The following is a 16625-nucleotide window of genomic DNA, read 5'->3' on the forward strand; positions in this document are numbered from 1 at the left end:
AAGAGTAGCATTTAATGCTAAGAACTTGAAGTTGGTACTTAATCCTTTTCAGAAGCTTTAACCTGTCAGCCAAGGGGGCAGATATACTGTTTTAGAAGTGTCTGTGCTCTGCAAGCTGGCTCAAGTATTCCCCATACTTTAGAAACACTTTGCAGACTGTAGGAGACAGTGTTGTCTTTGCATATTCTTAATGACGTTAATAATGCTTTGTTCACAAAAGACCACAAGGGAGGTCTAGGCTGGCTATGCAGAGATAGGAGGAGGGTATTCTAGAGTGAAGGAAGACAGAGTGGGATGTTTATAGGTTGTCACCTACCTAAGCATTTACTAGGTGTGTGTTAACATCAGAAACAAACGCTGCTACCCAGATGAGCCGTCATCTCTGTGCTGGGCTTTTTCTTCTGTTTTTGCCTGACGTGTCAGTAGGATAATGAATATGACATGAGCTTTGACTGCTTGTGATTATGAAGGTTGGGGGAGAGTAGGGAGAAAACTTTCCAGTTTGGGATCTGGCCTGAAACAGTATGGTAATAGTTTTCCATGTGGGTATTTTATTCTAGAATCTTGACGCCTTGAAAATGAAAGGACTTTGGACTGAAGGATCTTGTTCTCAGCCTGAATGCTAACATATGTGTGTGGTTTTAATTTTGTTTTAAAGATGGTAGCTGTATTAAGAAAGTTAAAGAAGGCTCTGAAAGTCTGAAAGTAATGATGCCTATTAAATATGCTCAGGCAGATATGAACATGTTAGGGCAAATATTTACCAAGCTAAGGTTTACATACTTAAATATAACTATATAAAAATATTATATATAAAATATATAAATTAATGATATAGTACTTGAGTGTACATCTGCAAATACATAGCGTTCATCTCATAAACTAGTGGTTAAGACTAAATTTTACCATTCTTGGCAGCCTGTGAATGAATATCAACCCTAATATATGTGAACTGAACTTACTAAGTAAGTCAAGGCATGTATTACTTGTGATATTCTTTTTAGAAAACATACCATATTTCTTGCTCAAACATACCTGTAAAAATAGGATTTAAATTGCTTTTGATAATGAGCTTGCTTTACTATATGACACTTCATGAAAAAACCTTTGTAGACTTAATCCAGTACACACAAAAATACCTTCACAATGAAGAAAGTTTATTTATGGCTGTCAAAATCTGGCTGGAGACAGTGATAAATGGGAGGGAGCTCTTTACCACAAGTGGTGGTTACCACTTCACCTGTCCCATGGAGAACTGGTATGTGCATCACCTCATATGGAGGACTGCCTCCTGAGCCTTAGAGCTGAGAAAGCAAACTTGAAAAAAGAATACAGACTGGCTTTTTCCAAACTTGAAATGAAAAAAACCTCCTACTGAATTAAAATTAAACATACTCTGTCTCATGTTCTCTCTGGGACTGCAGGCAAAGATACTTTATTTTGCCACTTGTCTAGTCTTGTAGGTACTTTGTTTCAAAATTTATCTGAAACCATTGAGAGTCTTGCATTACTATTTGTGGAATTCTTATTGATGCTTATAGAACTTCTAATTTTGCTTTTCAAAATCGTATTGTTGGAATCCCAGATTTCAGTGCATATAATGTAGATGCAGTCTTCATAAGTGTATAAATGGTATATGGCATCACTGTGAGAAGGAGAAAGAAGGAAGGAGGCTTTTTATTCTGCAGTGGAGACCTTAACCCATTTATTTGCTAGGAAAACCACAAATGAGCACATCTTGAAAGCAATAGGTTGTATTGGAATAAAAACGTTAGATATGATTAGAAGAAATGTACCTCAGATATCTTTTTTAACTGTGATTTAATAAGATTCATATGTTTATGAATACTACAGTGAGACTTTTTTTTCCACTTGTCTAGCAATACGCTTAGAACTGAGGAATGGTGTACCTTCAGCATTTTGCTATAAAGTAGCATTGTACTAGAAAGTTTCTTTGCAGTCTTTATGGTTTTGCTTATCTGAACGATAAAACTTCTGTTTTTGCCCCCCCCCCCAAACAAAGTGTGTATTGTTTGCAATGTAAATACAACAGAAATACGATTGTATAAGAGAAAGAGTTGCTAAAACAGTGCGCTGTGGTACTTCCAGTCTTCTAAAGAAAGAGAAATAACTGACTGAAGTACATATATCAGGATTGCTACATTTATTCCTGACAGTTGAATAACTATTGAAAGAACTTTGTTAACCAAGAAGAGGTATGTTCCTAGGTAGGATATTACTCTGTCACTGAAACCTCTACTGAAAACCTAAACAGAGAGATTTCTCTGCAAGCTCTAGTATTTTGCCTTTTGGGTTTTGCAGGGAGCTGCAGGGCACGTGGGATCTGTGTCGTGGTGGCAGCTTGGCTGGGTCCTCAGCACATCCAGGAACCGAACCCTTCTGCTGCGGGCACCCTCGAGGACAGCTTCTTGCCTAGCTCCTCTAGCACACACACGAGGGGGATCCTCCTCCAGCTAGATTTAGGGGTCTCTCTAGGCTGTCCCAGTCCTTTGGCCTAATGCAAATGGAGCCATGGGTCATGAGGATAAGAGGAAGGGTACTGTGAAGTTGTGACTGGGAACTGAAGGTTTTCTACTACCCTGTAAGCCTGTGGGCACCTTTCAGCTAACAGGGAGACTACTCTCTAATGCATTGCTGAATCAGGACCTTATAGAAGATCCTCGCTGATTCATGGTGTGCTTGAATGCTGGAAAAAAGTATTGGCAATGCATTTTATATAAATATTATGAAAATAATATAGTTTAATAAGAGCCCTGCAAATTCTGGACAAGATCATGTGTTCAACAAGTTTTTCTCCAGCATGATATACTAGCGGATAAAAACTCTAGTATGGTAACAGTCTGTCGTTCTGTAGTAAGAGAAGAATTGTTAAAGTGCCTACTTAACAAAAGAAATGCTTCCAGCACTGTTTGTTTGTTTGTTTTTACTGTTTTTTTCTTTCTCTCTTTGTCTAAAATGCTGTAGTTATATTTAACGTGACAGAAAATTCAACTCATGCTTGAAGACATAGCCGGATGGATTGCAGAGCTTAATTATTACCTTAGGAGGGGAAAAATGAAGTAGTAGACATTTCTAGAGTGTTTTACATTTTACATACATAGATATACATCTATATGTGTGTTATGGTAGCACTATCCTAAAAAAAACCCAAAAAACAAAAAAGCAATCTTATATAAATGGTTTGTCTATCAGTGAATAGTCAGATCCTTACTTAGGGAGTATTTAAACTGAGCTTTTTGAAAGTAACCAAATAGACATAAATGCATAGGTTTTTTTCAAAACTTAGTGGGAGCTGGAAATTTACTTCACTTACCTTTTCCAAAAATCACAGGCTTCCTTTGAAGAAAAGACTTCCATCTCATAAAGCCCACAGTTAGGTTAGAGGGGATGAGAAGAAAGGAAAAAAGAAAGTAGAAATAACTGTTCCTTTCCCCTCGCTATGGCAGACTTTCCAAAGGTAGATAACCCATACTGTTTGGGTTGTTTCTGCAGGATTGCAGCATTCCAGAGGTGGAGTTCTGCCTGGGAGTTGGAACAGAGGGATTTCCCATCTGCATACAGAGTGCAGTCGCCAATTTAGAAGAACTGGATGTTGAAAAAAACCCTTATATAAGGGTCAAATCAGGAGTGTGAGTACTAAATCTTTTTTATACTAATTTGCAAGCAGGTAAGATGACATCATGGGGTAAAAGTCCATCAGTGATAGGAACAGTATTTTGATTTCTTGTTATAGATTGGTTAACATACACTAGATATTCGCTCTACACTTCAGACCATGCAGTGTGGACTCCTGGCTGTGGAACCAAATTCTCAAAGGCATTCTTCCTCTAGCTGCTGGAAGAAGAGATTCTATAATTCTATTACTGAGTAGCTTTATAAATAGAAGCAGCCACTCAGCTATAATTAACTTTTAGTTCATTGGAGAATAGATGGTGTCTCGTTAGCCGACCACCCTGTTAAAACAATAGCACTGTGACTGAATACCAAAAAAGGAATATTATATCATCCAAGCATTCATCGGGCTACTCCTGACTTTCTGCAGAAAGGTGATGCAATATGATACAGTGTTTTATCCTCACTGCTGACATTCGTTTTTTAAACTCAGAGTGTAACAAACTGCCTTAAAGTAAATGAACAAATTGGTAGTTTTCTGCTCTTTCATTTACATATGGCTTGGACTGAGGAAAAGTAGCTGAGATCTTCTTAGTGTTGATGTTGCCATTATATTACAATATAGTTCATCTTTGATATAACGGCGGTCTCTAAAACACATTTTCTAGCTCTAATGGGTACAAAAAGAAACAATTTTAATATGAAGATCCTTGTATTATGTATCTAATTAGATTAACAAGCCATTTATCCTGATTTTTATAGATGGCTTGCTTATTCAGACCTTAATTACAAGGGAGAGATGAAGATTTTGGAAGAAGGCAATTCACCATCTGAAATTCCTTCAGCAGATGTGAAATCCCTACGTCCCTTAAAAATGGTGAGGAATTTGTGATTCCCTAATAAGCCATGTGCGTTCCTTTTCCTACCGTTACTCCCTCAGTCATTTTGGTCTAAATATAACTTAATTTCTAACATCCTTTCAGGGTTAATCCTTACATACATAGCATTCCTCTCATGCCACAATATGGTAGCAGTGTTATAGTGGCACGGTATTGCTCGTCCTGAAGGTTGCTGGGCTTCTGCATCTGCACAGTTTAGGTGCCCAGATGAGAACACTTAGTCAGAGAGAGCACCTAACTCCCTAGGACGTCTTACTGGAGGACTACTATTGTCAAGTGGAGATCAAACAAGATGGAAATAAAAGATTTGTAATTGTAGTAGAACCAACACCAACTAAGTAGAAAAGCTCTTCACAATTTTTTTTTTTTTTTAATGATAAAGCAAGAGTCTCCTGGGAATGAAGACCAGGTGAGGAGTTTACAAATGAAATATACCAATTAGTCTTCCTGTGACCACAAACTGCACAATAATCCTGAGAGATGCAGCTTATTTTTCCTTTTGATAGACAGCATGTGGATCTAAACATGAAAGGGATGTAGAAGAATATAGTAGTTTGACTGCATAAATAGCAAGTCTAGAGAAAGAGAGTTTCAAAGCCACAAAAGAATAAGACCTAACAGGAGTTGTCCTTTTAGTCACTCATGGGAAGTAGGTGTCTACTCTCCTGTGGTTTTCTCCCCTATATTCCAAAGATGTTGATAAATTACAACATCATTTGCTAACATTTCCAGAGACAGTTCATTTGTTGTATTTGCTCATAGACCACAGAATTGAATATGTCACCCTGTCTTCTCTGTCTCTTCCGGTGTTTATAGTTTATCATCTCTTGTACTTAAGAAACTTGTAATATATACAATACAGCTTTAATAGTGAATTTTAAAAATTTGGTCAATGTAATTTAGTTTAAAGAAACCCACATAATAAATATTTAGAGTTTGAGAGTGCTAATAGACAACAAAGGAAGAATATTTATTAAATTACTTGCACCCCTGCAGGCTCATCAACACACTGATTTTGTTTGTAGATCAGTTTTGTAAAAGCCAAAGACACTACAAATTATCAGAGTATTTAAAGTAGTGTTTGATTTGGCCATCAGTAATATAATTACAAAGACTTCATGCTCTACCAGTACTGTAAAATATGTGTCAAAACGTAACTTGAAGTTTTGTATAAATACCGTTTTCTTCTCCATCTTTTTTTAGGGTGGACTAAAGGTACAAATGCCTATGAATGTCAAGGTAAGCACTGAGGACATTGAGAATAAAATACGAGCACACTAGAAATATAAAGCCTTTATTTAGGCTATTTTCTTTTTGCTGGGTGTATGTTGTTTAATCGTGTGTTCTATGTTTGCCTGCTGCTGAAGGAAAATTCAGTAACACTGTCAAATCCACTTCTTACTAGTGTTTCATGGGATGTAAAAGTGATAGTTTGTTCTTCGAAACTAAGACAATGTGAATTTGCTGTAGAAGAATTGTAAAGTTTTTGCCATCTAAAATGAGTTTTTTCTGATTGACACATGCATCATTGTAATGCAAAGGTGTCAGGAGAGATTTTCCCATTTACCTTACCAAGTGAAAACAAAAGGAGGGGGGAGAGGGGAAGGAATAGGACCCTTCCTATACCTGAGCCTGACACAAGAGTCAGGAGTGAGATCATGAACCTTCTGTGATTAGAGGAGCAGAAAGTTAACCCAGAATTATTGCTCCTTTTTCTTCCCTTTTCTAGTTCACCAAAAAGCTATTGTTTTAATTAACTTTTCATTTTACAAACACATGCAAGGCTGGAGAGTTTTTCTAATAGCTGTCGTTAATATTAACATTGTTGGTAGATGATCTGTGTAGTGTAGTAGGTGAGGAATACAGAAGATGTATTAATTGCATGCAGTCATTCAAATGACTTCAGCAAAGTGCAGAGAAAGGCCTCTTGCCTAGTTTTAAAGAGCTCACTCTTGTCTGGCTATGACAAGATAGGATTCAATGCAGGCTGATATATATTGCCCAGATTGATTATTACAGTCTAAATCACAGACGTATAGCTACAGAATGCAATTACGTATATAGAATTATGTGAATAATATCCTTGTGTGGAAATGCCTCTAAATAGTCTGACAAGCCTACCTAAATCACAATATGGTGTCTTCAGCTCCTAGAGCAGCCAAAAATCAGAAGAGCTCAGGAATGCAACACTGAATTTTCTTCATAGTGACAGTTTCTTGGAGGTATTGGAGGAAAAAAAGGTTTCTTCCACAGATTGCAGCAGTACACATACTCAAACTTCAGATTACTCATGAGAACATACTCAAGGTATTGTTTGAAATCATGTTTCCTAGATAATAATATATGAGAAAACTCACTTTGGAGGATGGTCCAAAGAGTTTTCTGAAAACATCGGTTCTGTCTCAGCTCTGTTGGGTAATGAAGAGGATTTTCAGGAAATTGGATCAATACGTGTCATTGGTGGAGTGTAAGTATATTTAGATTTTGTATTTCTATACCGCTAAAACAGAAACTAGTAACTAAATACTAAAAAGCACTAACTAAAAGGTGATTAGAATCTGACTCTATCATGCAGTTAGTTTTGTAAGTATTGGAAAGTTTCGTAACAAAGGTTAACATGCCTTTAATATATGTGACTTAGTTTAGCTGAATTGCTTTATTCTAATATCAGGTAAAATATATCGAGAAGAAAAGCATGTACATTTCTCATGTCAGTTACCAGCCTTGGATAAAACTTACTCTCCATTATGGCTCACCTATCTGAGGGAACATAGGAAGGTAAAACAAGGTGTGAGAGAGGCATGAAGTCTGTTTACCATTCAAATGCCAATAAACTTGGCCGCTTTGTTCCTTAATGACATTATTCACGCAGAGCTTTAATTTGTATTGATTTACATTTCTGATAGTCTGTGCTTAATTTACTGGAATGACCTTGGGTAGATGTGGTCAGTCTTCAATTTGACATTTTAATGCCTCTGGAGTCTATAAACTGTTTTGTTGTCGTAATGATTTTACTTTGAGAGCTGTTGCATGTTATCTAAAATTAAGGATCCACCCTTTTTTTCCTTCCCTGAGACCTGGGCTTGATTCTGTTTTACCCTGTCTCTCATTTTTCACACAAAAAAAGCTGTTTAGCCTGAAGACAGATACTTTGGTGAATCACTCAAGAGGTAGGCTCGGGTCCAGCTATTTTAGATAGCTACTAACCCATACACTGTACTTTCACCCTTTCCCAAAACCCAACAGTTTAACTAAGTATTTGAAAACATACAAGAAAGTTGCTTCTGCCAAAGAGCTTAGCAGTGAAACAGTTTTCAGTAACATTAATTTGTTCTTAGGGATTTCAGTGTTAATACTTCAATATAAAGATTTGATAGTATACATCTTTCTACAGCTGTTCTTTTAGGCTATTGTCAGAATCTCACAAGCACTAAATTTGCAATAAACTTAACTGTGAATACTCAGGGAATCTATTCAAATAAATAGATTATGTATTAGCAATCTGGGAAGCCTCAAATTATTAAAAATCATCCTTCTGTCTATTGTGGCTTCTTTCATTTTTTTTAATACTGTGGTAACGTAAACAGCTAAATTAATGTAAACCAAATGTTATTAAAATTAAAGCTATTCCTGCCTGCCAAATTCCAGCACTGACAGAGTTTGTACAGTAGGTTCTAAATACTTTCAAGGGAGTTTTAATGGAAGAAATGCTTACAAGAAAGGAGAAAAGAAGGGGAAACATTTTTGTGCTGCACTTTTTCAAATTAAGACCCATTAGAACGAATGCTCTAATGAGGCTTATCTATTTGTTCAAAATACTTTAAAATAGTATTATTCACTGTAGTACTGAAATATATTACCTATGCAGTGCATCCTGTATGTTCAGTTCAATTGACTGTGTGTGTGTGTGTGTGTGTATATATATATGTATACACACACACATGTTCTTAGATTAGAGCAGGAAACGATTTAAGTGGGTGAAATCATACTCTGCTGAAATCTATGAGAATTTTTTCACTAGCTCCAACAAGGGCAGAATCTCCTTATTTATTAAGACATTGAAGAGATCTGCTGCTGTTTTTATCCATGATAACTGGTGACTCATAGTGTTTTGGCTGCTGAATGTGTGAGCCTCTGTAGTACCAAATATTGGTACTAGGAATATGACTTACGAGAGGAGGTACATCAAGAAGTGTTGCACAGATAAACTGTTGTTGGAGAAACAATTGCATGATGGAATTTTATTCCACAAAGAACACTTCATGCGGGTGCTTGTTGTGCTTTCAAACAACAAGCATTGCTTTGTTTGTTAGCTGAGTCTGTGATAATCATCTTAGTATTCTTAGGATATTCTTTTCCCCTTTTATTTGTTATGGAAAATGGTGTGTGGCATTTTTTGCTTAAGTTATTTGTCTTTCTATTGCTGTGTGGTTGCTGTAGATGGGTTGCCTATGACAAGGAATGCTATAAAGGCCATCAGTACCTGCTGGAGGAGGGCGATTATGAAGACAGACACTCATGGGGGGGAACTGACACTGTCCTGTTGTCTTTCCGGTTCCTTCAGGCTGTAAGTACTACTATGATTTTCACACAAATTATGCACAGTTCCCTACATAAAAAGAAAGGTTATTTTTCATATATGGAACAGCTGTCTATTTGGTCATTCCTTCATTCGCACAAGTTCACTCCCATTCTTTTGCTCTTTGCTGAAATTTAGATTGCAGTCTATATAGTGTAAAGCACAAACAAGTTCTAAATGTCCTGTTCCCAGTCAAAAAATGTATCACGCAGAATTCCTTGTTTCCTTGCCGGATTTTCCAGGTGTCTCACTTCTGCACTTTAAGCTATTCAGAACTCTAGAATGGAATTCTGTTATAACTTTAAAATGCGTAAGTGTATAGTGTAGTTCTTTATTAAAATAAAAATAGCTGTTCAACGCAACAGCTGTTGCAAGCCTTAAAACAGCATTACCCTCTGTCTCTGTGATTTTTGTGCCAGAAAATTTTGGCAGCAAAAGATATCATGGTGAAAAAATCCTTGCTACTAAAGTGTTTAGTGGGGGCAATGATGAGATGATAATAAAAACTACACCAGAGTCTAGTATTGGAAGCAATCTTAGTCTTCTGAGTGATGGAGAGACATGGAATTACAGCTTTTGTATTATTTCCTATGGTGGAATTATTATTATTATTATTATTATTATTATTATTATTATTATTATAAAATTATCTCTGTGAGCTTTAAATGGAGCTGCTAAGAGTGGCTTCTTTTGAGAATCAGATTATTCGCTGTGAGATCGCATAGCCTTCCTGATTGTGATGTGGTGTTCCTAAGCCAGGAATTTGCTGAAGTTTGAAGATAGACATTTAAAGCAAACTCACTGCCTTAACAATCCTTATAGCAAAAATAGCCTTTCTTACCTGTCAAGCTATGCCTAGGATACTTGAATAACTTAAATTGATCATTTTAAAGCCTTCATTCAGCAAATGACATAATTACAAGCTTAAAGTTGTGCACATGCTTAGTAGGGATGGCATTCCACTTATATGCATGTATTTAATTTGATTCAAGCCTAGGACAGTCAGGATGCTCAAGTCGTTAGAACTGACATCTTAAGAACACATATCATTCATGTATCAACATATGTCATTCAAAACATGTAAATATTGATAATAAAAGTGTAAGTAATACCTTTCCTCAGATTGTACCTTGGCTAAAGGAAAAGAGATAGTTGTAACCAGAATCAATAAAATGACTAATGGCAACAGCATTTTGTTGTTTGACTTGACCAACAGATTGACCACTGTTCTCTGATGTACAACACATAGGTGAGCGTCCAGACCTACCACATGCTCACTTTGTGACCTTCTGTACACTATTTAAGGCCAGGATTTTAAAAACATTTTGGTACCAAACTCTTCTTGGTTTTGAGGGGAGCTGGACAAAAATCCCAAACTAGTTCTTTGTGCTTCAGGTCCCTAGCTGCACAAAAAACATACTAGCAGTTCTCCATCATCTCAGGAAGTCTGTAAATATAAGTATGGTAAGATGATAGTGTGGTGTGGTGGTGTCAGTGTCAATGGGGGTGGGGGTTGTTAATGGATACATCACTTTTATTTTTCTTGCCTGGAAATTCTGTTTTAGTCAGATGAATTCAAGAGTCTCTGTAGAGGATGAAGGAATTTGTGAAATGTAGCCAACTTGCATTGTTTGTGGGCAGTTTACATAGGGATTGGCACTGGGAACTGACTCTGCTATTTATGCATACTCACCAGGGTAGTCTCATTCAAAGGCAGTTCAGATTCAGCTAGGCTTTTTTGCTCAGCTGTGATACCAGGTGGCTGTGACTCTGTTGGCTTCAAGGCCAGTTCAGGCCTGGAAGCAATTTAGCCTGACTCATGTGGCGTGAAGCTCAAGCTAAGGAGTCCTATGTACCTGAGTCAGCAACAGGCAGAGTCAGATCAAATGTCTTTGCACTGGGCTCCCAAAGCCAGGAGCGTGGTACAGAAGCACGTAAATGGTGCTGCAGAGAGCCAGGGTGGGTATGGCGTGCATTATTAGCTCTGTGTTGGTACCAGCTCTGATGGACGTGGGTTAGTGCTATGCAAAGCTAGTAGGTGTTCCTGCGCCACAACGCTCAATATTACAGGTTCCTGGAGGGCTGATTAACACTTAACAAAATCCGAGCCATGTTCCTGCACACACGCCAGTAGCTGCAATTGAGGCTGAGGCATGAATTTAATTTCCTGACAAATCAGAAAAGCTGCTTCATCAGACACAAAAGAGGGATTGCTGCAAGCTGCCCTCCCCATCCACTGGTAAAGATGCGAATGTGTGTAGGCATACTGCAAGAGCTGTTCGATTTTTGTCTGCCTGAAATATTTCTGCTGCTGTATACTGTGAATTGTTACAAGCTCTAATGTGGGGATTCGGGGAGTGCTTTGACAGAAGAGATAGAAAGGTCTTGTAGAACTGAATTTTCCAGTATACTGCCAGCTCTGTTATTGGCTTCTGTATTGGATACGCTGGAGTCAGATACAGGCCATGTTCCTGAGGGAGGATGGCAGTTCATGCTGTGCACTGGTTTGGGGGCCAACTGCACTCAGTTTTCTCATGCAATATGTCAGAGGGAGAATCTGTTGAGTAGATGTTTGCCAGTGGTGGTTGTGGGCAGGGAAAGAGCAAAGGTTCTGAATCTGTTTCAGTGGAGCCGAATATGTTGTCTTCAGAGTTTTCCCACTAATGTTTTCTGTTCCTGCCTTATCTTGAAAGTCCATTATTAAGTATTTCTCACATGGCTCATTGTACAAAAGCTGCAGTGAAAATTAAGGGAGGAAAAATAACAACTGAAGTTGAAACTTGTGTTTTAAATATAACTCCAGTTGTGGGTAATTTCAGTATTTTACATTTATTTAAAGAAATGATATACAGATTTGATCTAAATGGCTTCTCAGGAGCTCTTGCAGCATTCTTACTTTAGGGCTGTTAAGTCAGTTGGGTTTCATTTACACTAAACCTGCATTAGTATTTTATTTTCTAAAAAGTAGTCTGAAACAGCAGTTGCTCTTAATAATTTAACCAGGCCTGGCACTTCCGTTTCTAATGTATACCTGGAATAGGTGCAACTTTTTAAATAAACGAATGAAACAGATTGTCAAGTTGGCAGGGAAAACAGTTTTACTACAGAATTGGTGTTGTGACTCTTTAGTTTCCTGTAAACAATGCAATGAGGTTGAGCCACATTATGGTCACTCCTAAATTGGTGTTCATCTTGACTGAGTCCTCTACAGTGGCATGGTCTCCTTTACAGCACCTGTGAAAGGGTTCACCCGACAAAGTGAACAGATTGGTGCTCTCTGTTTTCCCAAACAGTGAATGAACTGTGTGCATAAAATTGCCAAGTGGTTAAAAAACTGGATATGTGAAACTTGAATTTAAATAATCTAAACCTATGCACTCAATTTAGTTAAGCAACTATGCCAACTCAAAATGTAAAGCAATGTCACGAGAGGGAATATGAGGAAATGATATGGAATTTATTTTATCGCTATAGTGATCAGTTCTATTATGGATGTATCCAGAAACTACAGACCCTGCATGGTGGAAAAATGATCTATACCTTCCCAGGTGCTGCCAAGTCTTGTCCTCTCTGTGATTATTGCTTTGTCACTGGGAAGGGGAAGGGGAGCTTGATGTAAAAGGTTACAGTCATGGAAAATACTTGGAGTGATCATTTATGAAGCTGTTGGAAGGTTGCTGCTCAATCGCCAACCTTTCTCTTTCTGAAGCAGACTTCTTTGCACCTCAGTCATCCTGTCAAAAGGAAAGGATAGTGCTCGGGGGTTGGGAGGGGATAGCGGGCTTTTCCTTTCAGTGGAAACCACTGAAAGCAGTATCAGGATGCATAAATTGACAGGCTTTCAGTTAGGCTCTTTAATGTCTTAATCTCCCTTAAAGATGCAGGCAAGGGACTTCATTGGTTTTTAAAATGTTACTTCTCAGACTACAATTCTTTTCTGAAATGTTTCATGTTGTGAAGTGTTAAAGAACTGTAACAGCCTATCTCCTAACTCCTCTGCTGCCTCTTAGGATTTCATAGAGTCATCAGTGACACTTTTTCAGTCTGATGATGAAGATGGGAAAGCATTGGACATTGTCAATGAAGAAATTCCTGATTTGGAGCAGGCTGGATTTGGCCCAGAGACAAGGTCGATTCTTGTGAGAAGCGGAGTGTAAGTCTACCAAAATACATGAATAGCCGTATTAAGTGACATTTTTGTGCACGGTTGTTTTTAGGTACATCTTTGACAGAATATATTTCATGTGGTACAACAGATGGTGGTAACCATCTAGGGGAGAACAATGTTTCTTTCTGTTTCCTTGCAAATGAAGAAAATATCTCACTGTCTTCTCTGAATCTCATGCCTATACCTTGATTTGGATCTGGGTCCCCTTGTTAGTAGAGAATGTTTGGGATGTTGCTAGAGAGATTACACAGACTATAGTGTCATGATACATGAGCTTTGGCAATAATACAGTGCCACTGTAGTAGAAACGAGGGATTTTAGGTATGCTAAGAACTAGGATAACTTTTTAGACATGTGGGGCCTGTACAGAAAGGACAGGCTGTGCCTTAATCATAACGAAGTCAGGCTGTTGGCACTGTAAGTTAAAATACTTCTGTTTTATAGAGACTTATTAAACCAGAAGCTGGGGGTTAAACCAACAGGTATGGAGGAGTTTCAGGCTGATGCAACCTACAGGGTGGACTTGGCTCATGTTCAGTGTGCCTCTGTGAAATTCAGGAAGGAAATAAACAGCACCATTGCAATAAATAAGGAAGGCAAATTAGATTGCCTGCGATGTCAGTTGACAGGCACATGCAGTATTAAGTGATGGAACAAGGGAAAACTTAAAAGTGCTTCCACACCAACGCTGGAATCCTAAAAATCAATATGGGGGGTTTAGAATGCTTGGCATCAAACAACAGCTCTGATATAGGTGTCATTTCAGAGACTTGGAGGAAGGATAAACAGATGGGTAGAGTTACAAGGCTACTGACTCTATAGGACTGATAGAGTAGGCTATATAAGCAAGGAACTGGTACTGTACATCAAGGGTGATACCAAGTGTTACAAAATAAAAAATATTATAGGAAAAAAAGCACTATGGAATTATGTGGGTGGAAATTTCACACTTCAAGAATAATTTTAAAAGTGTAATATTAGCATCGTCATAGCTACCCTGATCAGGATGGTGATAGGGATCAGGAAATGTTAAGTGAGATTAAGGAAGCTTCAGACTTAGGACAGGTACTGATAGTGGGAGATTTCAGCTGCTCACAAAGAGCCTGGATGTCAGTGTCTCACGAGGATGACATGTAAGGATAAAATAGGTGGATGCCAAAAATGATTGCTTGCTAAATGAGCCAGTCTTACAACCCGGAAGAAGAGGTTCCGTGCTGGATCGAGTTGGTGGGAGCACTTGAAGGTGAAGATGTGAATGCAGCAGTCAGGGCCCATAAGGCCAAGCAGAGAGACCCAGTTAATTCTTTGCAGCAGTTGTTCCTTCCTGCTGAAGATGTTGGGGAAGTTCCCACAAGCTATGGCACTTTGTAGCAGACAGGTCAGAGGAGTTAGATCAATCCAAACTAAATATCGGGTAATGTTCGGTCACATAAACAAGTTAGATGTCACTCGAGCCCTGACAAAGCTCAAATACGGAACTGCAGAGCTGCTGGCCAACCTGTATACCTCCTCATTGCAAATGGCCACTGTGCTAGAGGTCTGGTAGATTGCCAGCATTAACTGCAGCTACGAAAAGGGCTTAGAGGGGTGTCCTGGGAACTACAAACTAATGAGTCTGACTTCTGTCCGTGGTAAGATGGCAGAATCTATGATAAGATCATGTATTGCATGGATAATCATGGTTGGTAGGGAAGGAGTCAGTGTGGCTTGGTAAATGGAAATCCCACCTCACTGAACCTCTGGTACTCTATGAAAGAGTTGATAAGCACATGGATTAAAGAAGGTCCAATGGACTTACTGTTTCTTTTTCCCCTCTCTTTTTTTCTTTTTATTCCTTTGGCCAAAACCAAAGTTTATTAAAGAGACTGGGTTGCACAAAATTGGAAGAAAAGTTCTTTCATGGACTGAAAGTTGCCTAAAGGATGGGAAGCAAAGTATAGAGTTTAATGGGTACTTTTAAAGATGGAGAAGAGTCATCAGTGGTGTTTCTCAGGGACAGCTGATGGGTCTGAATTTACTCAATCATATATTCAATGATTTTTTTTGAGGAAACTTCAGTAATGTAGAAAAGGGAAGCAAACAGTGAAATCTCCAAGTTTGCAGATGATACTAAGTTCTTCTGGGTAGTCAAAGGCCATGCCAATGGTGAGGAACTCCAGAAGAATCTCCTAAAATTGAGCAGGAAAAAAGGTAGCAGAATGCTTCAGTGTAGGTCAATGTATAGCAATGCACATAGCAAAAAGTAATCTAAAATGCGCTAAATTGAGAACGGGGAGTTCTAACTCAAGACTGAAGTTTTTTGGAATCATCATTGACAGCTCTGAAATAATTGGCTTGATATGCAGTGGCAGCAAGAGAAGTCATCAAAATCATGGTATCGGGAGGAAGGGGTATTAAAGACAATAGCCAGGGCAGAGGATGTCATTTTCCACTTTGTAAAACTCTATTGCACCCGCATCTCTAATACTGTGTGTAGTTCCACTCCCTGTATCTTAAGAAGAACACAGTGGAAGCAGAGAAGATGCAAAGCAAAGCAATGATCAAAGGAGTGGAGCAGCTGCTGTGTAGGGAGAAACTAGGAAGGCTGAGGTTCTTCCATTTGGAGAAGAGAATGCTGAGGAGGTGTGACTGACCAATAAACCCTGCTCTGACAGGAGGGATATAATTACAAAATTGTGAAGGTAGTGGACAAGCTTAATGCAGAAATGTTCAGAATCCTGTAGTACAGTATTTAGGAGGTGCTTTACAAAACTAGTTGAAGATTAGCAGGGGGAGAAAAAGCTTATAAACCTTTCTTAGACAGAAGGGTTGTGGATTTCTGGAACTTGCTGCCAGAGGTGGCTGTGAGAGCAGACAGCATCAGGAGGTTCAAAAAAGGATTAGACAAATTCATGACAAGCAGATTCATAAATGAGTACTGAAGGGACTAGGCAAGGAGGTGCCTTCTAGCTTCCCTGATACAACAGTCCTGGATGCTGGGGAACTAAGAGAGGAATGGACCCCAGAAAGTGCCTGGGTTAGCATCTTCTCCCTAACTAGCCTCAAAGTATTTCTGCCACTGCCAGAGTCAGCGAGATGCAAACAGCCCATGGACCATCGCTCTCACGCAGTGGGCTGTTTCTTATGTTCTTAAATTGTGACAGGGGAAGCAGAGTGGGAGAAGTTTGAATTGCCAACCGTTGCAAGCTTTTCTCTTTATCTCATCCTGTCAAGGCTTCCTCATTTGTTTCTCTTTCTTCTTATACCATTTTTCTTAAAGAAGTCCAACTGGAAAAGTTGGAAGAAAGCCCTGTCTGGGGGGATGCTGAACAGATAAGCATTGAGCTGAGAGAGATTCAAGAACTTG

The 16625-nt window shown here is 38.6% G+C and overlaps 1 protein-coding gene across 7 annotated transcripts in view; it reads left to right on the forward strand.

The window, feature by feature from the left end:
- CRYBG3 (crystallin beta-gamma domain containing 3) overlaps window positions 1-16625 on the forward strand; it is a 96987-nt gene that overhangs the window by 55217 nt on the left and 25145 nt on the right. For all 7 annotated transcript variants that reach the window (XR_003259173.2, XR_010392120.1, XM_026100146.2 and 4 more), the window contains exons 8-13: window positions 3514-3650; window positions 4396-4510; window positions 5736-5771; window positions 6866-6999; window positions 8973-9099; window positions 13122-13264. Coding sequence is in view for 5 of the 7 variants with exons in the window: in XM_026100146.2 (XP_025955931.2) it covers window positions 3514-3650; window positions 4396-4510; window positions 5736-5771; window positions 6866-6999; window positions 8973-9099; window positions 13122-13264 (692 nt within the window). In the remaining 2 variants the exon portion in view is untranslated. The remainder of the gene's footprint in view (window positions 1-3513; window positions 3651-4395; window positions 4511-5735; window positions 5772-6865; window positions 7000-8972; window positions 9100-13121; window positions 13265-16625) is intronic.

The sequence above is a fragment of the Dromaius novaehollandiae genome, chromosome 1, assembly GCF_036370855.1.
Source record: "Dromaius novaehollandiae isolate bDroNov1 chromosome 1, bDroNov1.hap1, whole genome shotgun sequence".
NCBI classification, from domain to species: Eukaryota; Metazoa; Chordata; class Aves; order Casuariiformes; family Dromaiidae; genus Dromaius; species Dromaius novaehollandiae.